Raw genomic sequence first — 25,583 nt, 5'->3', positions numbered from 1 at the left:
ACCTTGCTCATGGTCAGTTTGTTTCGACATTAAAGAGTTAAATGACCTCATTAAGCAGTCTGTCCCTTATGCTTTCAGGTTAAGGACATTGAAGGCAGTGAATTCAGAGATTTAACAGATCCTTTAACATCAGGGGTCCAGAGAGAAAGCTACTTGTGTTTTATATTCGTAACATTTATTCTCATGGCTGATCTCCACCCAAACCAGCTGAATAAGATTCTTTAGTGTGAATATTTATTAAAACATCTTAATTTCAGCAGCATCTGCATGTTTCTTTTTCTATATGAATGTATTTACATTTGAATGTGTCAAGCATCAGCTGTAGTTCACATGCGTGCGTTACATGCATTAAATATGTAAACTTTACATATCCTAAAGGGTGTGTGTCTAAATCATGGAATGACCTGGAATATTAGTTTGTGAACTATCCATTGGGTGTAGGCTTTGTTTTCTTTGTTTGACATTCGACTTTGCACAAAAACGGAGGAAAGCTATTTCTGATTTCATTTGGTGTACAAGCTTAACTTAGTTTTAAAAGATAAGAGTCTACACTTAGATTTTGTCCACTTATTTCTACATGTTGTAAGCAATGAGTAGTTTATTCAAACAATCAGAATAAGCTGTTATAAAGCTGCAGTGTCTGAGAGAAAACACTGTTCATTCATATTGTCCTGCTGTCTGACAGGCCATTGCGACTGACATCACCAATCGAGCAGCAGTTTATGGAAACACCTGGTCAGTAGAGTTCATTCTGGTGTCCCTGCCTGTCTGCCTCACAATGAGCACCTTTATACACAGCCACCTATTACCAATAGTTTCCAGGAGCACATCTGTACTTTAGGCTGAGCGTACAGTGTCAACAGCAGAAACAATCACAAACATTGTACAAAATAACTTTTGGGTAAGTTAGTTTACCTCACATTCAAAATAAAACACAAATATCTGTCCGTGAAATTAGATTTTAATAGACAAATAAATGTCACATTTTTGTTTTTCATACAACAGCAGCCCTCAGGTTTGACATTTGTGTCCTTGCAGGACATATTGAGTCCAGGAAGCAGCTTGCCAATAACTGCATCTGGTGGAGCAGACTTGAGTGTTTACACAGACAAGAAGCTCCCATTGGTTTAATTGAAAAAACACAACCAGCGTCCATATTTATTGAGCTCCTGGACATAGAGGCCGGATCTAAAGACATTTCACCAGGGTCCCTCGAGCAACTCATTCATAGTGACTTCAAAGAGCAAACTAATTCCAGATCAGTGCTACTTCTGTGCTGTCAAAATAGTTAAATAGCAGCCCAAGACATTTCTCGTCAATCAGTAGAAACACACAATTACATTTAAAAGTTATGAAGCACAACTCAACACTCCCGGTTAACACAAGACAATTCTGTTTGTAGTTGTACAACGTCAAAAAAGGTGATATGTTCAATATACACTAGGTTGCTCTTTGATCATGTCAGAATACAGGCAGATGCTTTTCTTTGGGAAAACTTCCAGTCAAGGTGACACTTCACACATGGACCTATAAAGGGCACCCCATCAGAGAGAAAGTTACAAATAAAGGCAATCCAACCCTGATCACGAGCAGAGACGAGACAAACAGGAAACACTCCTTACTGTGGACAATAAGATCATCATTTTTGCATTTGTTCTTAAGTTAGACATGACTATCAAAGGTAGGACACATAAATACTGTCACAGGTACACGCAGAGTGTGAATAAATAATACAAATATATAGAATCTATCGAGCTTTCTAGTGCCTTATTGCACCCAGGTTCAAATGCATTACGACGCACATCATGTCTGGAATTACAGAAACAGAGAGGACGCATGGACGAGTTACAGTAAGAATACTGGGTCATTAATAAATAACAGGAAGGGATGAGAGGTCACGGTGGTGGTAGAGGTGTGTGCATGTGTGTGAGATGATTTTGAATGTGTCAGTGCATGCATGAGTGTACTGTGATGTTTATGTAGCTACAATATATCAATGAATATACTGTTCACTGGAGAGGCAGTGTGGTGCATCAATCTTGTTGGGGTTTTATTAACATCAGGGTCCAGTCGGCAGGATGATGGGAATGTTTTCATGCTGTAGCGGTGGGGTAGGGTGGAGGAGCCTGCTTGGGTGGGATGCTGATGCTGTCATCATACGGAGGGAGCAGCACCTGGACAAAAAGAGGAAAGAAGAGGAAAACACATTTTGTTTAGTATGAGTTGTTTTGTCACCTGACAATTAAAAAGTACAATTAAAAAATAATGTCCAACTATTGCAAAATGATGATAATTCTGTCAATGTCTGTGCCTGTTTAAGTTGCTGAATATTACACCAGCTTTGGTGCAATTTCAAACAGAAGAATTAAACCGTTTGTACGCCACATTTCATTCACAGATAATCTGGTGACACAAAGCACATGACATACATTTGGAGATTTGGGTTTGGAATATTATTATTTATTTTTTTGTCTATGATAGTAAACTGAATCTTTTGGGGTTTGGGACTAAATATGAGCTTGGACTATGAGAAATCGGAATTGGAATATTTCCTAATTTTTCAGACATTTCATAGACCAAAGATGTATCAATTAATTGAGAAAATAATGACCAATCTCCCATGTTTTGTGCGTTGATACTGAAGAAAATGATCAGAGGTATATTTTGATCCTAAACTGTGCCTATCAAGCAGTGAACAACTGTTTCAAACCAAAAAGCAAATGCAGTACATGGAGAATGAGTACACTGAATCCTGTGGGTGATGAATAAGATATAGGACACAATGCCAAAACAAATGCAGATGTCGGCATTCCAGATTTAGTCTTAAAGCTGTACACTGACTAGAGAGGGCAGATCTGCTCATCTTGTGTTATCCATCCCTCACGCTGAAAGTAAAGATGTTTCCCTTAAGGTTACACTCCAAAAAGCAGACATTTATTTGTGAAAAATCTCATTTAGAAACTTGTTCATCTTACCACTTTCCCCCGGTTCGCCATGACAAACCTGTTCTCACATCTTTACAACATTCACAAGAAAACCTTTCATTCAATCAAATGTGTGAATCTAAACTCCCTCTCTGCTCGTCTCTTTCTCAGGTGATCAAGCGACTGTGTAGTCAGAACATCTTAGGTGTGACTCGGCATCCTGGTTTTGCTGTTGAGACTATAGCAAACCAAAATGTAGGCTCTCTCAATGCTTCATTGACTTTCATATACAACAACACCATGTGTCTGGCCTGTGTCTGACATCTTTTAAACACACAGACAGACTCAGTCTTTCCTTGTGAAGGTGAACCATTGTGATCTTTTAATGGTGACATGGACAATAAGTCTACTAGTGACGACATCCTCCTACATGGATCACTGCCCTCTTGAACTTCAGTGGCCTGTAATTGATGGAAAGAACTTAGACACATTCTCAAAACATGATAGGTAAGAAGCTGGCTTCTGAGGGCGAGGATCCAACAGAAACATCTAGTGGAGTGGATATACAGCTGTTCAAAATAATGTCCTAACTACACCTCTTTATTCTTTATTCTTCTCCCTTCACTTCTTTTACTGATGCTGGGAAAGTTGGAAATGCGGGTAGATGTGGAGCGGCCTCACAAATGATACTTTGTACCAAGATTAGCTAGATATTGAAACTATATAATAACTATCATTAATAAATGGTACAGTTAATTAAACTTTAAATAATATATATTATATATAATAATAATAATAATAATAATAATAATAATAATAATAATAATAATAATAATAATAATAATAACAACAAACAATGAAATGCAACTTTACTAATTATTAGTAATGCTATAATTTATGTTATTTTAACAGTTTATTGTTGCACAAATTATAACATTATATATATATATATATATTTATTAAGAATGTGTCAATGATTACCAAATGATTTGTAAAAACAACATTACATAGATGGAGCAGATATTCGTAACACTTTGTTAATGGTTAAAGATTGATCTATAAACAGGAGGCTTAACTTCCCCAAAAGAATGACGTTGCCTTAGCAACAGTGGTCTAATGTTAGGAAATAAAGGGGCAGGCTGATGTTTTTCTGGTCCTCTTCCCTGATGAGGTCAGTGAGTTACAGAGCAGCCTCCTGTTCCTCTCTTTACAGCTCAGGTGTTTCTTAAAAGCCTTAAACATCACCTACAGCCACACAGTGTATGAAGCTGTTAGGTATGGTGGATTGTTTTAAATTGTGTGGACTCAGAGGAGTCTTAAGCTGCAGACTGAGGAGAACAGGTTTCCCAAAATACCTGTGAAACCCAACATACTGCAAGGTCAGTAATAGAGACATCAATTGACAGCTCCTTCGGTGTTTGTGCAGAAAAACGCATTTTGCAATCGTAAAAACAGCTCATGCTACTTCTTTATTCTCCCTGCTGTCAAAGTAATGTGGTTATAATATCTATATAATATATAATATATAATATGTGGGCAGCAGCGTAGCAGCGGTCATGGGGCCAGGCTTGAGCAACAGGACACCGACAGGAGACCCAGAAACACCCAGGCAAAGCTCACTTTTACTGTTCTACTACTGAGCCTCCGCCACCATTGTAATGGCTTTGCCAGCATGGAGCCTCATCTCTCTGTCCAAGTCTGTTCATTCATCCGTGCTAGCCTGCGTAAAACTACCTGCTACGACAGCTCATCATTATACTTCCTTCCTCCCCCAACATGATGACTTTACAGTTGGCAGTTAAAGTTGGCCTGAGCAGACGAAACCTACACAGACAATGAATAGAATTTTTTTTCCCACATATTTTTTGTTGCCTTCGGAAGTGAACTAAAGCATCAAATGCAGATCAGATATTGCTTCATGTTGGATCTCTAGATGACAATATAGACATAAAAGTTTAATATTGCACACATGCACCGGGAGTTTTGTTTTGTGTCTCATTTCTTTTCAATTCTATATTTCATTAATAATCTACTGATTTGTAAATCATTTGGTTTGCTAGTCAGACAATTTTTAATCTGTTGTGGAAATATTAATTTTACAGTTAACTCTAACAAAAGCATTTGTTCAGCTGTACACTGCACGTGAGGAATGTGTGTAGTATTATCTGTCTGTAGTATGTAACAGAAAGTATAGACTCAGCACTTGCTCTTCCATCTTCTGATAAATCTGGAGATATTCTACTTTTTTCTTATTGCAACAAAGACCAAAACCAACAACATTTGATTCTGCTAAGAAGTGTTGCCTGTGTAAGTGAAGCCTGGTGTCCTGATCATCAATGAGCCGCACTCAGTGACATGTTCCCTCAGTACCATACATGTGAGTGACATTGAAGTTTAATTTGAGTCACTCCCATGTACATCGTCCTGCTGCCGCTTTAAAACCAATAAGCTTGGGGCCAGCGCAACAGACAGGCAGAGGAACCAACAAAGTATTGAGAGACTAACACACTGTTGGATTTGGTCTTTTCACAGGATTTGTTGACCATGATAGTGATACAGGATATTGCCAGCCTTATCTTTTAAACCTTGATTTTAAACTACGAAGTCACCCTGGTGCTATGGGTCTTATGGTATAATACAGATCATTATAGGTGACTTACCGTGGTGTCATTGGTCGTGACATACAGCAGGATTTCAGAAGTACCCCGGCTGTTCACATATCTGTAGCAGTTCCACACACATGCTATCAGGTAGGCCTGATATCATACAGAAAGAGAACAACATCACACATTAGAAGCTTGAACTGCATAACGTCAATAATAGGGATGTCAACTTCGGTTCATTTTGCTTTTGTAGAGCTCCCTCTATAACACCCATTAACTGGTAACTAACCAGTTCATTTTAATGAAACAAAATGCACAATGACCTTAAATACAAGAGGCACTTTCCTTTCCTCCTTAATCTGGGGCTCCATCGACCCAATGAGTTGTTGTGCCGCATTTTGATGGTCTATCCATTTAGAGGTGCTGAAATGTTAATGTTTTGTGTTGTTAATGTTTTGCCTTTCATTTTATGTTATGTTGGCTTTGACGAAATGTTTTTCTGTATTTTGATCAGGTAATTGTTAAGGTGCTCCGATCGATCGGCTGCTAGTCATTCTAAATAGTTTGATTGGCAGTCTTGAATTTGTCCAATTCTACTGGTTTGCGAATAAATACGTATTTTATACAGTCTATGATAAATACCCACAAAGGACATTCCTCTCAGCCTCAGCTGTATGTTGTGTTTTGAAATAATAAACATAAGATGGAAAATGTGTTAAACATTAAAACTTTACTTTTAACTGAGAAATGTGAAACCGTCAAGTTATTAAGCAGTGTTGTAGTTTCATGAAACCAGCTGTTCCTCCATCATTCAGTATACATATGTCTAAGTGTTCATTGCTGTCCTACACAGTATTTTCTGCACACAGACAGACAGGCCCCCTAACAACATGCACATCATGTAGGCTGTAATAAAAGTATGTTATTGAAAGAAACTCTCACTAACACTGGAGATAACTCACATATAATACAGATAATAATCCATTCAGCCACTTGTTGGATCCATACACTGTTTTCAGGTTCTATCTGAGGGCTGTAATTCACTTTAACATGGCAAAAACAAGTTCCTGTTGTTCTCTGTCATCCAGGAATCATCTGGTTCTCAGCGGGAAGCTTGCTACTGGAACTCCCCGGCCAAACACAACACCATCTGCTAAATCCATCCGCTAGCACAAACCAAAGCCAGACTGAGCTCTCTAACTTCTTTAATAACCCAATTAAGAAGCCACTTTAATGCTCTGACAGCTTGGTTATTTTAGCAGCCTCCACGGAATCTACAGAGAGCCATTTGCAGTAACAGAGATCACTCAATTTAGCTCTCAGTCCACTGCAAATGACAGTGTGATAATGATGATGATTGTCAGAAATGACTTCACACAACAACTGATCCAAACACAGATTCAATTACAATCTTAAAATTCCTTATTTATGACATTCCAACATATAATTGCTATTTAAATTAAATTAAGTTTGTCTTATCTAAGACCTAACATTGTTTTATACAGAATACAAATATGTTGGGTTGTTAGTAGCTTTACAATACAAACCACACATGAACTGAGAGTCTACAGCCCTGCTGGTAGCTCTGAGGTAGCTCTGTGGTAGCTCGGAGCAAATGTTCCGAGATGTAACTTGGCATTATTGCTTTTTTTTCTTTTTACTATAATAAGTCAAAAAGGTCTGTTGTGCCTCTTGCCAAAACCCTCCCAAAATTATTTAAAGAACACCCCTCTGGGATCCTAAAAATAAATAAATAAACAAAATACAAACCTTTAAAAGATATTTGGGGTCTGCATACAGTCACATCTGGACATAAAGTTACAGAGAAAGCAGGTGCCTGTGGTTGCATTATACATCTTTTCTGCAGGCCTGCAAATATCAAAAAATGATGTATGGAGGATATACGTAAATGAAGGTAAGAAAACATTACCTTGAAGCTGAGAATAGAGCCAATGAAGAGCAGCACAATGAGGACCAAGCACACATTACTGAGAGCAGCGATCTCCTCTTTGTAGGGGAAGTTATCAGGCTGCACGGGGGTCAGAAAAACATCAGCAACAGAGTTTATTTGAGGTGAAAGGAGCACCAGACATTAGATAGTAGAGACATCTGTACATCAATCAATACTGACATGTAAAATAAGAAATGACAAGTCAAATGCTTACAAAAGCCTTTGTGAACCATAAAGAAGTCAAGATTCACTGACTTCACTTTTAGAAGGAAAACACTTTTCTCACCAGTTGCTGCAGGTAATCCTGTATCGTGTTTGGGTAAACCACGATGCTGACAGCGACCAGGCTGTTGAGAGCAAAGTCAAATATTTGGTAGCAGAAAAACGGGATGATCCAGGCGGCACGCAGCTGAAACAGAGATGTGTCTTTTAGGTATTTAGGTTCGACATTGTGGACATAAATCAGAGATTACAGTTTGTTTAAAATAATAAAATAGGACGACTGGTATTTGGATTTGTCATGTTTTCAAAGACAAAGTAGATGTAGTGTAAGTGTTTACAGCAGTAGCCTGGCAACATTAATATATTTTCTCAACAGTTTGAAAACCTATTTGTCTGATATGACCGAGCACAAGAGCACAGCTCATTTAGACTAGTTTTAATCAGCAGCATCGTGCTACAGGAGAATAAGGAACATTCTATTATAAGTATGTTTATAATGCATTATAAACATACTTTTATAATGCATTATAAACATACTTTTATAATGCATTATAAACATATTTATAATGCATTATAAACATACTTATAATGCATTATAAACATACTTATATAATGCATTATAAACATACTTATATAATGCATTATAAACATACTTATATAATGCATTATAAACATACTTTATTGCATTATAAACATACTTTTATAATGCATTATAAACATACTTTTATAATGCATTATAAACATACTTTTATAATGCATTATAAACATACTTTTATAATGCATTATAAACATACTTTTATAATGCATTATAAACATACTTTTATAATGCATTATAAACATACTTGTAATGCATTATAAACATACTTTTATAATGCATTATAAACATACTTTTATAATGCATTATAAACATACTTTTATAATGCATTATAAACATAATTGTAATGCATTATAAACATACTTTTATAATGCATTATAAACATACTTGTAATGCATTATAAACATACTTGTAATGCATTATAAACATACTTGTAATGCATTATAAACATACTTGTAATGCATTATAACATACTTGTAATGCATTATAAACATACTTTTATAATGCATTATAAACATACTTTTAATGCGTTATAAACATACTTTTATAATGCATTATAAACATACTTTTATAATGCATTATAAACATACTTTTATAATGCATTATAAACATACTTTTAATGCATTATAAACATACTTTTAATGCATTATAAACATACTTTTAATGCATTATAAACATACTTTTAATGCATTATAAACATACTTATAATGCATTATAAACATACTTGTAATGCATTATAAACATACTTGTAATGCATTATAAACATACTTGTAATGCATTATAAACATACTTTTATAATGCATTATAAACATACTTGTAATGCATTATAAACAGACTTTTAATGCATTATAAACATACTTGTAATGCATTATAAACATACTTTTATAATGCATTATAAACAGACTTTTAATGCATTATAAACATACTTGTAATGCATTATAAACATACTTGTAATGCATTATAAACATACTTTTATAATGCATTATAAACATACTTTTAATGCATTATAAACATACTTTTAATGCGTTATAAACATACTTTTATAATGCGTTATAAACATACTTTTAATGCATTATAAACATACTTTTAATGCATTATAAACATACTTTTATAATGCATTATAAACATACTTAGAATGCATTATAAACATACTTTTAATGCATTATAAACATACTTTTATAATGCATTATAAACATACTTTTATAATGCATTATAAACATACTTTTATAATGCATTATAAACATACTTTTATAATGCATTATAAACATAATTTTATAATGCATTATAAACATACTTATAATGCATTATAAACATACTTATAATGCATTATAAACATACTTATAATGCATTATAAACATACTTTTAATGCATTATAAACATACTTTTATAATGCATTATAAATATACTTTTATAATGCATTATAAACATACTTTTATAATGCGTTATAAACATACTTGTAATGCGTTATAAACATACTTTTATAATGCATTATAAACATACTTGTAATGCATTATAAACATACTTTTATAATGCATTATAAACATACTTTTATAATGCATCATAAACATACTTATAATGCTTCATAAACATACTTTTATAATGCTTCATAAACACACTTATAATGCTTCATAAACATACTTATAATGCATCATAAACATACTTATAATGCTTCATAAACATACTTATAATACATCATAAACATACTTATAATGCTTCATAAACATACTTATAATGCTTCATAAACATACTTATAATGCTTCATAAACATACTTATAATGCATCATAAACATACTTTTATAATGCGTTATAAACATACTTGTAATGCGTTATAAACATACTTTTATAATGCATTATAAACATACTTGTAATGCATTATAAACATACTTATAATGCATTATAAACATACTTATAATGCATTATAAACATACTTATAATGCATCATAAACATACTTATAATGCATCATAAACATACTTATAATGCATCATAAACATACTTATAATGCATCATAAACATACTTAGAATGCATTATAAACATACTTAGAATGCATTATAAACATACTTGTAATGCATTATAACATACTTTATAATGCATTATAAACAGACTTTTAATGCATTATAAACATACTTGTAATGCATTATAAACATACTTGTAATGCATTATAAACATACTTTTATAATGCATTATAAACATACTTTTATAATGCATTATAAACATACTTTTAATGCATTATAAACATACTTTTAATGCATTATAAACATACTTTATAATGCATTATAAACATACTTTTATAATGCATTATAAACATACTTTTATAATGCATTATAAACATACTTTTATAATGCATTATAAACATACTTTTAATGCATTATAAACATACTTTTAATGCATTATAAACATACTTATTATGCATTATAAACATACTTATTATGCATTATAAACATACTATAATGCATTATAAACATACTTTAATGCATTATAAACATACTTTTATAATGCATTATAAACATACTTGTATAATGCATTATAAACATACTTGTAATGCATTATAAACATACTTTTATAATGCATTATAAACATACTTTTATAATGCATTATAAACAGACTTTTAATGCATTATAAACATACTTGTAATGCATTATAAACATACTTGTAATGCATTATAAACAGACTTTTAATGCATTATAAACATACTTGTAATGCATTATAAACATACTTGTAATGCATTATAAACATACTTGTAATGCATTATAAACAGACTTTTAATGCATTATAACATACTTGTAATGCATTATAAACAGACTTTTAATGCATTATAAACATACTTGTAATGCATTATAAACATACTTGTAATGCATTATAAACATACTTGTAATGCATTATAAACAGACTTTTAATGCATTATAAACATACTTGTAATGCATTATAAACATACTTGTAATGCATTATAAACATACTTGTAATGCATTATAAACATACTTGTAATGCATTATAAACATACTTGTAATGCATTATAAGTATGTTTATAATGCATTATAAACATACTTGTAATGCATTATAAACATACTTATAATGCATTATAAATATACTTTTATAATGCATTATAAATATACTTTTATAATGCATTATAAATATACTTTTATAATGCATTATAAACATACTTATATAATGAATTATAAACATACTTGTAATGCATTATAAACATACTTTTATAATGCATTATAAACATACTTATAATGCATTATAAACATACTTGTAATGCATTATAACATACTTGTAATGCATTATAAACATACTTTTAATGCATTCTAAACATACTTTTAATGCATTCTAAACATACTTTTAATGCATTCTAAACATACTTATAATGCATTATAAACATACTTTTATAATGCATTATAAACATACTTGTAATGCATTATAAACATACTTGTAATGCATTATAAACATACTTTTAATGCATTCTAAACATACTTTTAATGCATTATAAACATACTTTTATAATGCATTATAAACATACTTTTATAATGCATTATAAACATACTTTTATAATGCATTATAAATATACTTTTATAATGCATTATAAACATACTTGTAATGCATTATAAACATACTTATAATGCATTATAAACATACTTATAATGCATTATAAACATACTTAGAATGCATTATAAACATACTTAGAATGCATTATAAACATACTTGTAATGCATTATAAACATACTTTTATAATGCATTATAAACAGACTTTTAATGCATTATAAACATACTTGTAATGCATTATAAACATACTTGTAATGCATTATAAACATACTTTTATAATGCATTATAAACATACTTTTATAATGCATTATAAACATACTTTTAATGCATTATAAACATACTTTTATAATGCATTATAAACATACTTTTATAATGCATTATAAACATACTTTTATAATGCATTATAAACATACTTTTAATGCATTATAAACATACTTTTAATGCATTATAAACATACTTATTATGCATTATAAACATACTTATTATGCATTATAAACATACTTATAATGCATTATAAACATACTTTTAATGCATTATAAACATACTTTTATAATGCATTATAAACATACTTGTATAATGCATTATAAACATACTTGTAATGCATTATAAACATACTTTTATAATGCATTATAAACATACTTTTATAATGCATTATAAACAGACTTTTAATGCATTATAAACATACTTGTAATGCATTATAAACATACTTGTAATGCATTATAAACAGACTTTTAATGCATTATAAACATACTTGTAATGCATTATAAACATACTTGTAATGCATTATAAACATACTTGTAATGCATTATAAACAGACTTTTAATGCATTATAAACATACTTGTAATGCATTATAAACAGACTTTTAATGCATTATAAACATACTTGTAATGCATTATAAACATATTGTAATGCATTATAAACATACTTGTAATGCATTATAAACATACTTGTAATGCATTATAAACATACTTGTAATGCATTATAAGTATGTTTATAATGCATTATAAACATACTTGTAATGCATTATAAACATACTTATAATGCATTATAAATATACTTTTATAATGCATTATAAATATACTTTTATAATGCATTATAAATATACTTTTATAATGCATTATAAACATACTTATATAATGAATTATAAACATACTTGTAATGCATTATAAACATACTTTTATAATGCATTATAAACATACTTATAATGCATTATAAACATACTTGTAATGCATTATAAACATACTTGTAATGCATTATAAACATACTTGTAATGCATTATAAACATACTTTTAATGCATTCTAAACATACTTTTAATGCATTCTAAACATACTTTTAATGCATTCTAAACATACTTATAATGCATTATAAACATACTTTTATAATGCATTATAAACATACTTTTATAATGCATTATAAACATACTTGTAATGCATTATAAACATACTTGTAATGCATTATAAACATACTTTTAATGCATTCTAAACATACTTTTAATGCATTATAAACATACTTTTATAATGCATTATAAACATACTTTTATAATGCATTATAAACATACTTTTATAATGCATTATAAACATACTTTTATAATGCATTATAAACATACTTTTATAATCATTATAAACATACTTATAATGCGCTACAATCTGCTTATAGCACTGGATATTTATAGTTATAAACACATTATAAATCATTTCATAATGACTTATCAGGTCAAGTATCATAATACTTCATAATTGCTGGTCACTCTAACACAATGACCACTTAGATCGGCTTATAATGCTTGTACGACGTATATATGTATTATATCTACCTACACCTCAGGAATTTGTAAGTATGGTCATAATGCATTATAGACATGAGCGTCATAGGAAGTGTTACCTTGTATGCACCGTATGTTGCCATCCCACATATAAGTATCATCAGCAGAGAGATGGCAGAAGCGATGCACATGTCTGAAGCAGAGAGAGGTGGAGTTAAAAGGTCACTTTGGTTGAGGCACATTCAAATCCAAATCAAAATGTTTACAACATCATGTTCAGCTGAAAAAACGAAATCTGCACGGAAGATAAATGACAAGCTGCATCTGTTGACCAGACAAGGACTTAACCTCTACTCTGTCATTCGCTCCATGTCAGCCTCCCCTCATATCAACTCCACATAACTAATCATTCTGTTACATAAGGAGAGCGCCGGGCAAAACCAAAACACAGAAATGTGGCACTTCTGGGAAAAATAGGGAATTAAATTCAACATTTCTCTGTCCTGTGACCCATTAAAAGGCCATGTGCATCAATTATAAACTGACAATGAATACGTTTTAGCTCTGAGTCAGAGGAGGAATCATATTTTCTTGAAAGTGTACAGAAAATGCAATATAAAACTTATTTCTTAGAGTCTAATTTAGCTGAGAGTCAAATGGGCAAAAAGAATCTGTGGCAGGCCTCAATAAATCATTTAAAAAGCTGAGATAGTTTTAAACCTGCAATGATTGGGCAGTGGGAACAAGCTGTGAAAACACTGAAATGAAGAGTTATCATCTTTTAAGTTGACATGACAAACTTATTTACCAGCAGATACGCAACATTAACATTCATTTGAAGCTATGTGGCCACTTGGTGAATGTAAGTCCAATATTTCCTCTCCTTTAACTCTGTTTTTGATTTCCACCAACTCCTGAGGGAAATATCTGGCTCTTCAGCTGCTAAATGCTTCACTATGTTGTATTTCACTGAAAACCGCAGTCAGCTGCAGCCGCAAAACAACAGTGTGAGAGCAGCGAGAGATTAGCCTAGTTTAGTGGAAAGCGTGCAAGAGGGGCAAACAGCTAGCTTGGCTCTGTAACACAGATAGCACAATGGTATCACCTACGGACGCCCTGAGAAGCAAGTGAGAAAAACTTATCTGTCATCTATTTCAAGTCTGATTTAAATAGTTTTCTCTCCTGTGTTTATGACTTAAGAACAGGTAAAAAAAGTTTTTTCCAGAAATTAATACATTTTGGGAAAAAAGGTTTTGGCTGGTGAATTGTTTTTGTTAGGATCCGTCTTCTTAATGTTTGCTGTTGTAATACTCATTCCATCCACACAAGGTTATAAATACTTATATATAATATATGCACCTTGTGTTTAGAGTGCATGGACTAATTCAAACTCACCTGGAAGAAAACATTAATGTTTTAGAACATGTGGCGCACTTTAGCCTCTTGTGGCCGAAATGAGTTTTACAACAACAAACACACAAAATCTGCCAAAACTTATTTTTCAACTGTTTTCACAGATGGAAAAAAGGAAACTTAGAAAATTATCCTGGCAGAACAGTTTTTACCACCCGTTTCAAAGATTAGATTTTTTTTAAGGAACTCATAAACGTTCTCCTGGCAACAACACTTGTTCACCTGTTCTTAAGTCATAAACACAGGAGAGAAGACGATCTAGATCAGACTTAGAAAATGGATCACCAGGTCTTCAGTAATCTTCCCATCTACCTAACGCATATTTCCCAAAATGTCAAGCTATTTATTAAAAAAAAAGGTTTAATTAGTGTGACGTGGTACGAGAAATCCAATAATTTGTCCTCTTTAGTGTTCATCACAACACAACAGCAGAGTAATATGATACAATAGAATAGCAGAGCTCTGTTTATTGCCTGATGGGCTTATTTGTTGTCCAACTCACAGCTTTATGTCCTGTTTTGAAGATGTGAGGCCTAACTGGCTGCAGGCTTTGATGCTGTATTGAATTGAATGTTTGAACTAATGTCCCAAAAATAATGACTAGTGCCTCTGTCAACAAAAGCATAGCATCAAACACACGGCATCTAAAGATAAGATAATATGAGGGAACATTCAGTTGTTGGAGCAGCGCAGTCAGAAATAAGTACAGATAAATAAAGAAGTAAAAGATGACTAGTTTAAGAGTGAAAACTTTACAAAAATGAACTATACAAGAGCGATTAAAGACAAAGTTACGAAGATAAACAATATATTCTGGGATTAAATAATGATACATAATGTTGTCTGTATTAATATAGCAACATGTAAATATAATATAGGATATAAAAAAAGAATCAGTCTTATTTGACTATCAGATTTATTATTCAGCGGAATTATGGCAGAAGGTTAAAAGTAAAAAAAACACAAAACAACTGTCACTACAGCTTGTTGTCTGTGAACATTCAACAGTGCTAAAATAACTGAGCGATACTAAAATGTTCCTGTTCCTATGCACAGAAGTCATTTTCAGAGTGTGTTCTTAATGCAGGGGTGGCAGCGGCTGACCCAGCTTGCAGTACTGGCTCACGGGACACCCTAATCCCTTGGAACTGGGACAATGCAGTCATCCCAATCAGAGGCTCCCAGCAGCATGTGCTGTCAGACTGTTCCAGTGTACACCTGGCGTGGTAAGAAGGCTTTTCAAATGCTCTGCACAGATGGACATTAGGCTTGCATGTCTATGGCTTTGGGTGTTTGATTTAAAAAGAAGTGCTGACCGTCGTCTACACAAATGTGTGAGGTCCGTCTAATAACACAATAAATCATTCTATTAGTCAGTCGACAACCCTATTGGGGGTGTCCCGCCGCAAGCAGAGATTAAGTCATCTGTCATAGTCAATTGTAGCAGATTTAGTTTCAGGTAGAACAGGAACACTGTAGAGGCCAGGGGAGGTTTCTTACAGAATGAAAACAAGCTGTTTACCTCAGATTATATGTAATAAAAAATGTTAATACAAAAAGAACTCTTCAGCTGATAGTGGTATTGTTAGACAACACATGTGTTATTTACTGTAAAGTACTGACTGGCCTTCTGGGCTACTTACTGGCATCATCCATGACATCCAGGTCATTAGCCAACTCAGCGCTGGTCAGGTGGTACTGCTCAGGATCACTGAGTGCTGTGAGCAGGATGAGTAACACCACGGCATTGATGAGCTTAGGGACAGAGGACATATTGGTAGAGAAAAGACAACAATATGGACGGACAGTGGGAAATGCAAAAGGAAAAGATACTGAACGTGTTCTGACATGTAAAGATTTCCACATTTTCATGAGCTGCAAAGTAACAAAAGGAAGTCCTAGAACTGACTCTAGAAAACCCAAATTTAGCAAATTAGACTTCCTGGAGATAGTGTAGCTATGTTAAATAATGTATCTACTACAACAGCTCTGAGCCCAGGCACATACATAAGCCTTTGCATTGGTCTGGTCGGTGCAGCTCATTATGCAGATGACTCATACATCCCCATTGATTAGGTGAATGAAATGGAAAATACTCTGCCGTCAATAGGCCTGACACAAAACCTGCTACCTGAAGAGGCCAAGTTCTAATTTATTCATAGGGAGCGGAGAGTTTCCACAGGATGTTTCCACATGTGGTGTTTGGTTTAGCAAACCCTCTCCTATACATTCAGTTAAACAGAGGAAGATATACCATATTGAGAATTTAATAGCACAAAAAATGAATTTTCGTGATTTGATTTAGCAAAATAATTTGAAAAACGCCACATTATGATATATTTCTAACAGGAAAGGTTGCTGATCTTAAGTATAATCCTGTATATTATCAATGATTAAGAGGAACAAAAACCCACCACTAACTCAGTCCATTTTTATATAAAGAACCATCCTCTATATGCTTCAAGTCAAGTTTACCTTGGTTATTTGCAGTATAACAAAATAATATACTTTAAAGTTCGCTGGGATTAGTTGTTGTTTTTAAAGAAGAGAATAATTGAATCATTTTCTGTAAGTAAGAATTTGGATTTTAAAAATAGGGGAAAACACTCTAAAACCCAAAATAATCATAAAATCCTGCACACAGCATGAATGCTTTCTGATGAGGTCATGCTTTCCCTGATGGTCTGTTTCTGGATGCCTACATGGAGGCAGTGAGTGACAGGCGATAGGCGGTGCTCACCATGTACCAGACCCCCAGGATGATGGTTCCTGTGCGGACATGGCAGCACAGGCAGCAGCTTGTTGAGAACCAGCGGTCCCACGGCGAGATCATCATCTTGTCTGCTTGTCTGCTCACAACTGCGCGAGCATTAAGAAACGATGTCGGTGTTTATAAAAGAAAGAGATCGCGCTGTCCTCTCAACGTCTGCTGCACGTCAGTCCTCTATTGACGAGCAGGATCCGACTGCCTCTGACCTGTCTGTTACTTATCACCGTGAGCAGCTTAACGGAACGCAGCGGCGAGCGTCAAGGTAAAGTATGACTTCCGGTTTCAAAATAAAACCCCGTTAATTAATCTGCGTTGACATTTCTTTGTTTTAGGCCAGGGGTCGGCAACCTTTACCACTCAAAGAGCCATTTGGACCCGTTTCCCACAGTAAAGAAAACACTGGGAGCCACAAAACCCTTTTGACATTTAAAATGAAATAACACTGCATATAACGTTTTTTTTGCCTTTATGCTATGTATAAACAAACTATAATGTGTTGCATTTATGAAATCAATGAACGACTGCAGAGAAAACAAAATTACATTTCTGCATGCAACAAAACATTTTGAGCTCCGAAAAAAAGACGTTGACGTTGGGTTGAAGGTTACTTTCAAGTAAAATACTCAATGTCTATTTGAGTCCTTCTTGTATTTATGAAAAAAAAACGCTGAACTTAAATTATCCACCGTCAGCAAACTAAAAATGCCGTCCTCTCTCTGTGTGCCGTCATCCTTTTACTGGCGCGTGCAGTCAGCTGTCAACCTGAAAAATAAAAGGATACTGAACAATGAAAAAAATATGAGCAAAATAATAGGCAATTAAAATATTTATCATACTTGGTTAATGTGATTTCTGCTCCTGAACCTCAGCGCACAGCGTCTGCACATCAGGGCTGTATGCCGTCACCTGATGTGACGCATAGTAACAGCGTAACAGCGACATAACATTTTTTAACACGTTTTATTTAGATGTTACAAGATCACCATAATCTTCAAATTGAGAATTACATTTTAAAAACGAACAAACTAAAATAAAATACATTTTAATTAAATACTCATTAATTATTTTCAAAAGCCACAGGGAGCCGCATCAGAGGGATGAAAGAGCCGCATGCGGCTCCGGAGCCGCGGGTTGCCGACCCCTGTTTTAGGCAAATGACCCCCCACTCTATTAATTATAATCTAAATAAAATGTATAAATTGGAAGATATACCATTAATAGTTACTTTAAATTAGATATTGAACAGCATCACATTAGGGCTGCTGACGACTATTTTCCATTATCAATTAATCTGCCAATCATCTTCTCAATTAATCGATTAATTGTTTGGACTCCATGTCCAGAAATAGATAAATTGCCCATCAAAATTTCTCAGACCCCAGGTAACGTCTTCAAATTGCTTGTTTAGTGAGATTGGTCCAAAAGCCAAATATATTCTTTTTACAGTGATAAGCTATAAAACAGAAAAAAGCAGCAAATCCTCACATTGGAGAACCTGCACGTGAATTCAGACAGATTTACTTTGTCCAACAGGCTTGGCAAAACAACAAAACAAAAACTGTCATCATCTTCAACAGGGTTTCAGGCTGGCTGTGTATTGTATTTAAAATAATTTGAAACACTACATAAATGTATTGAGCTCATCTGATTCAAAAGCAACTAAACACTCTATTTATGTTCCTCTTTGAATTTCCTTTGAATTTGATTTATTATTTTACTCTGTAGGGGAATTTCAATTGTTTGCCGTGCTATTTGCCTCTTTGCATTATTTTGTTAGTCAGCAACTTGACAAAATAACAAAATAATGCAAAGAGACAAATGGCTTGGCAAGACTAATATGTATACTAGTCTGCTTCTGCAGACTATATGTACATGGAGACCCGTTGTTAACAATTCCCCATTTCTTCATATTCAAAGGTCAGTTATAATAGTTTCTATGTAAATCCTGAATTCATTCAGGTAGGGTCCTGCCTCATGATCATCTTATTGCAGCAAAAGAGTCACTTCAAACATTGACTGCCCTCTGTGGTTCATACAACATTTACACATTTTATAATATTTAGCATTGCATTTTGCTTATTCAGCACTGACATACATGCCAGAGCTTCTGTTATCATTCATATTTACAGAATTAATTTTACTCCATAAAATAATTAAAACACTGTGTAATGTATATATTCTGCAAAGCTTGACATGTAATGCATGATGTTTATTGTCATACAAAGATTTCTCAAATTTCTGTCAACTTGCCTGAATTTTCCTTCCTCATTGAATCTTTTGTGAGTCCAGAGCTTCATAAATGTGGTTGTGTGCCAGCCATCCATCCATCCATCCATCCATCCATCATCTACCGCTTATCCGGGGTCGGGTCGTGGGCGCAGCAGCTCCAGTAAGGAACCCCAAACTTCCCTTCTCCGGGCCACATCCGCCAGCTCCAACTGGGGGATCCCGAGGCGTTCCCAGGCCAGTGAGGAGATATAATCTCTCCACCGAGTCCTGGGTCTTCCCCGGGGTCTCTTTCCAGCTGGACGTGCCTGGAACACCTCCTAAGGAGACGGCCAGGTGGCATTCTTACTAGATGCCCGAACCACCTCAACTGGCTCCGCAAAGGAGCAGCGGCTCCACTCCGAGTCTCTCACGGATGTCTGAGTTTCTCATCCTATCTCTAAGGCAGACGCCAGCCACCCGTCTGAGAAAACCCATTTTGGCCGCTTGTACCCATGATCTCGTTCTTTCGGTCAGGACCCAGCCTTCATGACCATATGTGAGGGTAGGAACGAAGATCGCCCGGAAGATCGAGAGCTTTGCCTTCTGGCTCAGCTCTCTTTTCGTCCCAACAGTGCGATAAAGCGAATGCAATACCGCCCCCACTGCTCCGATTCTCTGGCCAATCTCTCGCTCCATCGTGCCCTCACTCGCGAACAAGACCCCAAGGTACTTGAACTCCTTCACTTGAGGTAAGGGCTCATTCCCAACCCAGAGTAGGCAATCCACCGGTTTCCTGCTGAGAGCCATGGCCTCAGATTTTGAGGTGCTGAACCTTATCCCAACTGCTTCACACTCGGCTGAGAAACGATCCAGTGACTGCTGAAGGTCACAGACCGATGACGCCATCAGGACTACATCATCTATAAAGAACAGCGGTGAGATCCCCAGGCCACCAAACTGCAACCCCTCTCCACAACGACTACGCCTCGATATCCTGTCCATGAAAATCACAAACAGGATTGGTGATAAAGCGCAGCCCTGGCGGAGGCCAACATTCACTGGGAACGAGTCACAACTCTTGCTTTGGGCGTACAGGGATTGGATGGCCCTCAGAAGTGACCCCCTCACCCCATACTCCCGCAGCACCTCCCACAGTATCACCCCGAGGACCCGGTCACACGCCTTCTCCAGATCCACAAAACACATGTAGACTGGTTGGGCGTACTCCCAGGCCCTGTCCAGGATCCTTGCGAGAGTGACGAGTTGGTCCGTTGTTCCACGACCAGGACGGAATCCGCATTGTTCCTCTTCAAGGTTCGACTATCGGCCGAACCCTCCTTTCCAGCACCTTGGAGTAGACTTTACCGGGGAGGCTGAGAAGTGTGATACCCCTGTAGTTGGCACACACTCTCTGGTCCCCCTTTTTGAATAGGGGAACCACCACCCCGGTCTGCCACCCCCTGGGCACTGGCCCAGAATTCCACGCAATGTTGACGAGGTGTGTCAACCAAGACAGCCCCTCAACACCCAAAGCCTTCAGCATTTCTGAACAGATCTCGTCAACCCCTGCGGCTTTACCACTGTGGAGTTGTTTGACTACCTCAGTGACTTCCAACAGGGAAATTGACGATGATCCCCCATCAGCTTCCAGCTCTGCCTCTACCACAGAGGGCGTGTTAGTTGGAGATTCAGGAGTTCCTCAAAGTGCTCCTTCCACTGCCCGATAACCTTCTCAGTCGAAGTCAGCAGGGTCCAACCCATGCTGTACACAACTTGGATGGTTCCCCGCTGAGGTTCCGGACAGTTTTCCAGAAGCACCTTGGTGCCGACCAAAAGTCCTTCTCCATAACTTTTCCAAACTTCTCCCACACCCGCTGCTTTGCCTCTGCCACGGCCTCGCCCTTCGAGTCCATCGGTACCCTGCAACTGTTTCCAGAGTCCTCCCGTATAACATAACCCGGAAGGACTCCTTCTTCAATCGAACAGCTTCCCTGACCACCAGGGTCCACCACGGTGTTCGAGGGTTACCGCCCCTTGAGGCACCTAAGACCTTGAGACCACAGCTCCTCACCGGAGCTTCAGCAATAGAGGTTTTGAACATAGCCCACTCAGGTTCAATGTCCCCAACCTCCACAGGGATGTCTGAAAAGCTCCACCGGAGGTGTGAGTTGAAGATCTCCCAGACGTTCCCAGTTTACCCGCACTACCCGTTTGGGCTTACCAGGTCTGTCCAGAGTCTTCCCCCACCCCTTGATCCAACTCACAACCAGATGGTGATCAGTTGACAGCTCCACCCCTCTCTTCACCCGAGTGTCCAAAACATGCGGCCTCAGATCAGATGATACGATCACAAAATCGATCATTGACCTTTGGCCTAGGGTGTTCTGGTACCATGTACACTTGTGAGCATCCTTATGTTCGAACATGGTGTGTGTTATGGCTATTCCATGACTAGCACAGAAGTCCAACAACAAACGACCGTTTGGGTTTAGATCAGGGAGGCCGTTCCTCCCAATCACGCCTCTCCAGGTGTCTCCATCGTTAAAGTCTCCCAGCAAGACTACAGAGTCCCCTACTGGAGCCCCCTGCAGGGCTCCATTCAGGTTCTCCAAGAAGGCTGGATACTCCGAACTGCTGTTTGGGGCATAGGCACAAACAACAGTCAGAGTTTTACCCCCCCATAACCCGAAGGCGTAGGGAGGCGACCCTCTCGTCCACCGGGGTGAACTCCAACGTAGCGGCGCTCAGCCGGGAGCTTGTGAGTATCCCCACACCCGCCCAACGCCTCACACCTTGGGCAACTCCGGAGAAGAATAGAGTCCAACCCCTATCCAGGAGTACGGTTCCAGAGCCAAGACTGTGCGTGGAGGTAAGCCCCTCCAGATCCAACTTGTAGCGCTCCACCTCCCGCACTAGTTCTGGCTCCTTCCCCCACAGAGAGGTGACGTTCCACGTCCCCAGAGCCTGCCTCTGCTGCCCGGGTCTAGTCCATCGAGGTCCCTAACCATCACTGCCACCCATGTGACAGTGCACCCGACCCCAGCGGTTCTTCCTGTGAGTGGTGGGCCCACAGGATGGATAGATGGGAGGCACCACGTAGCTTCTTTGGGCTGTGCCCGACCGGGCTCCGTGGCAAACCCGGCCACCAGACGCTCGCTGTCGGGCCCTCCCTCTGGGCTTGGCTCCAGAGGAGGGCTTCCTCCGGGCAGGGTCTCTCCTTCTCTTTCCCTTTTTTTCATGAGGTCGTTTTGAACCATTCTTAGTCTGGCCCCTCGACTGAGACCAATTTCCCTTGGGAGACCCTACCAGGAGCACAAGGCTCCAGACAACACAGCTCTCAGGTTCATAGGGATGCACAAACCTCTCCACCACGATAAGGTGATGGTTCCCAGAGAGGTGGTCCTGTGCAATGTCAACAATGCTCTTTACAGACATCTTACAAATACCAGTCGTATTAAAAATGAAAGACAAAAGCAGACTTCCAATGCTTTCCAGTTGTAAATCTTTGAGTGGGGATGGTTGTCTCTTTATTTTCTTGTGGTTTTCCCTGAAAGCTTTGTTATTTAATCAACTGAAGTGAAGGCTTTCTTCTTACTGAAGGCTTCTCAGTTGCTTTAGAGTCCACCTTAGAGCGGAATCGATTAATTGATTAGTACATCGACATACAATTTGGAGTTCTTTTTAAGGACTAAAGACAGAAATGTGCTTATTCCAGCCTATCAAATGTGAAGATGTTCTTCTTTTCTTTGTGCTATATGATAGTAACTAGATATGTTTGGCTTAAGAACAGTTAGTCGGGCAAAACAAGCAGCTTGAATGTCAACTTGGCTGTGGTAAGTTCTGGGCATTTTTCTTTTACTTTTTTCTGACAATTCACTGACCAAACAATTAATCAAGAAAATAACCAAAAGATTAAAGTAATGAAAATGAGTTGCAGCAGCTTAGGTTCACATTCATAGCTGACCTGGAACAGGGTGGCTTTGTCATATCATTGCAACTTCTAAACCGTAAAAGATATTATGAAAGCCAAGTTTTGTTTACAGTCAGGCCAAAGTAATACCAAGAATCTTTTTATTGCCAAGATCATCTTTTTTCCCAGTATAAATTTGACAAAGGTATTCATTTTTGTTATGAGAGCGATTGGCAATCAAATGTAACCAATGACTATAACCAAAAAAGTAAAAAATGTCTCCATCTGGTGACTGAACAGGAATAAACATTCAGGTTATGATAGTTATGGGATTGATCCCCATGGCCACCACGAAGGACTAAACAGACTCATCACCCAAAAGAAAAGTAAAACAAAAAAGATGTTGAAACGGAGAATAAACAGATGCACAGCTTCTCATGCCGCAGGGACTTTACTTAGAACAGAGCCAGGACTTTGACTCTTAACAAATATTGTACTGACAAAAAATATATATCTCAAGCTTCACTAGTGCTTTTAAGTCCCTGAAGTCCCCTCTCCTCCCAAACTGCCATTTTACAGCACTAACATTGAAATGCATTTGATCTACAGTATCGACCAAAGAGGTGAAACATCTGTTCAGTTTAACTAGTGGCTCTATGTTCTAATAATCCTCACCATGTTCATCCCCAACCCTAACAGACTAAAGTTCAACTTCCTTGTAATCCTCCTTCAGAGCTGCCATGTCCTCTCTGGCTTCAGAGAACTCTCCCTCCTTCATACCTTCACCTACATACCAGTGGAAAAAGCACGCTTAGTGTACATCAGAGTGAACTTGTGAGCGCAGGGCTGAGTGCGCACACAAACCCTTTGCCAAGTCTCCTCCAGTAACTTCAGCTGGTAGTTGATGTCAGCCTTGAAACCAGTGGGGCACCAGTCCATAAACTGGATGGTGGCATTGTCTTTGGCCACCACATCACCACGGTACAAAATGCAGCAGGCCATGTATTTGCTATGGCGTGGGTTACATTGCACCACTGTTAATTGCTCATGGTCAGCAGAGATGAGAGGGGAATAGGTGACCAGAGGGAAGTGGATACAGGTATATGGCACAAAGTTCATCTGGAACCCCGTAAGATCAACATTAAGGGCTCCTTCAAAACAAATGGAAGCGTGAACGTCCCATGGAGGACACAATCTGACTCATCAGCCTGTTCAGGTTGGTGTAGGTCGGACGCTCAATATCCAGTTTCCGGCGAAAGATATTGTAGACGCCCTCGTTATCCATCATGAAGGCACAGTTGGAGTGCTCTACGGATGCGTGGGTGGTAACAGCATGGCGTTGTACGGCTGTGGACACTTGGGGAGCTGGGAAGATGAAAAACTCCAGCTTGGACTTCTTGCAGCAGTCTTCAGACAGATGCTCCATCAGCAGTGATACATTAATTAATACGAATAATAATTAATCACAGGCTCCTGGCTTCTTTAGTAAAGAACTCCTCCTGCTGTGAAGTGACTCACCAGCTTGCGGATCCTGTCCACCACCAGGTTGATGATCCCTTTGCCGACGGTGTAGCGTCCACGGGCTTAGTTGTTGGCAGCATCCTCGTTGTCAGTGATCATCAGCTCAGGATGGACCAGCTGCCAGTAGGTGTCTGAGGACACAGGTTCAATCAGAATAAAT

At 36.8% G+C, this 25,583-nt stretch overlaps 1 protein-coding gene and 1 pseudogene across 1 annotated transcript; both read right to left on the bottom strand.

Annotated features, from left to right (window-relative positions):
• Positions 1–943: 943 nt before the first annotated feature.
• On the bottom strand, positions 944–25,557 carry LOC115021830 (lysosomal-associated transmembrane protein 4B-like). The gene is made up of 8 exons (XM_029452541.1): positions 25,421–25,557; positions 17,755–18,546; positions 16,658–16,769; positions 13,721–13,794; positions 7,765–7,887; positions 7,458–7,556; positions 5,585–5,680; positions 944–2,174 (listed from the first exon to the last, which is right to left on the bottom strand). Exons 2-8 carry the CDS (start codon positions 17,848–17,850, stop codon positions 2,094–2,096), a joined length of 681 nt encoding a protein of 226 aa, XP_029308401.1. The 5' UTR covers positions 17,851–18,546; positions 25,421–25,557; the 3' UTR covers positions 944–2,093.
• On the bottom strand, positions 23,943–25,544 carry LOC115021829 (tubulin alpha-8 chain-like; annotated as a pseudogene).
• Positions 25,558–25,583: the final 26 nt, after the last annotated feature.

Source organism: Cottoperca gobio, chromosome 16 (genome assembly GCF_900634415.1).
Source record: "Cottoperca gobio chromosome 16, fCotGob3.1, whole genome shotgun sequence".
NCBI classification, from domain to species: Eukaryota; Metazoa; Chordata; class Actinopteri; order Perciformes; family Bovichtidae; genus Cottoperca; species Cottoperca gobio.
The sequence above is the reverse complement of the archived record's forward strand: the minus strand, read 5'-3'. Positions and strand labels throughout refer to the sequence as shown.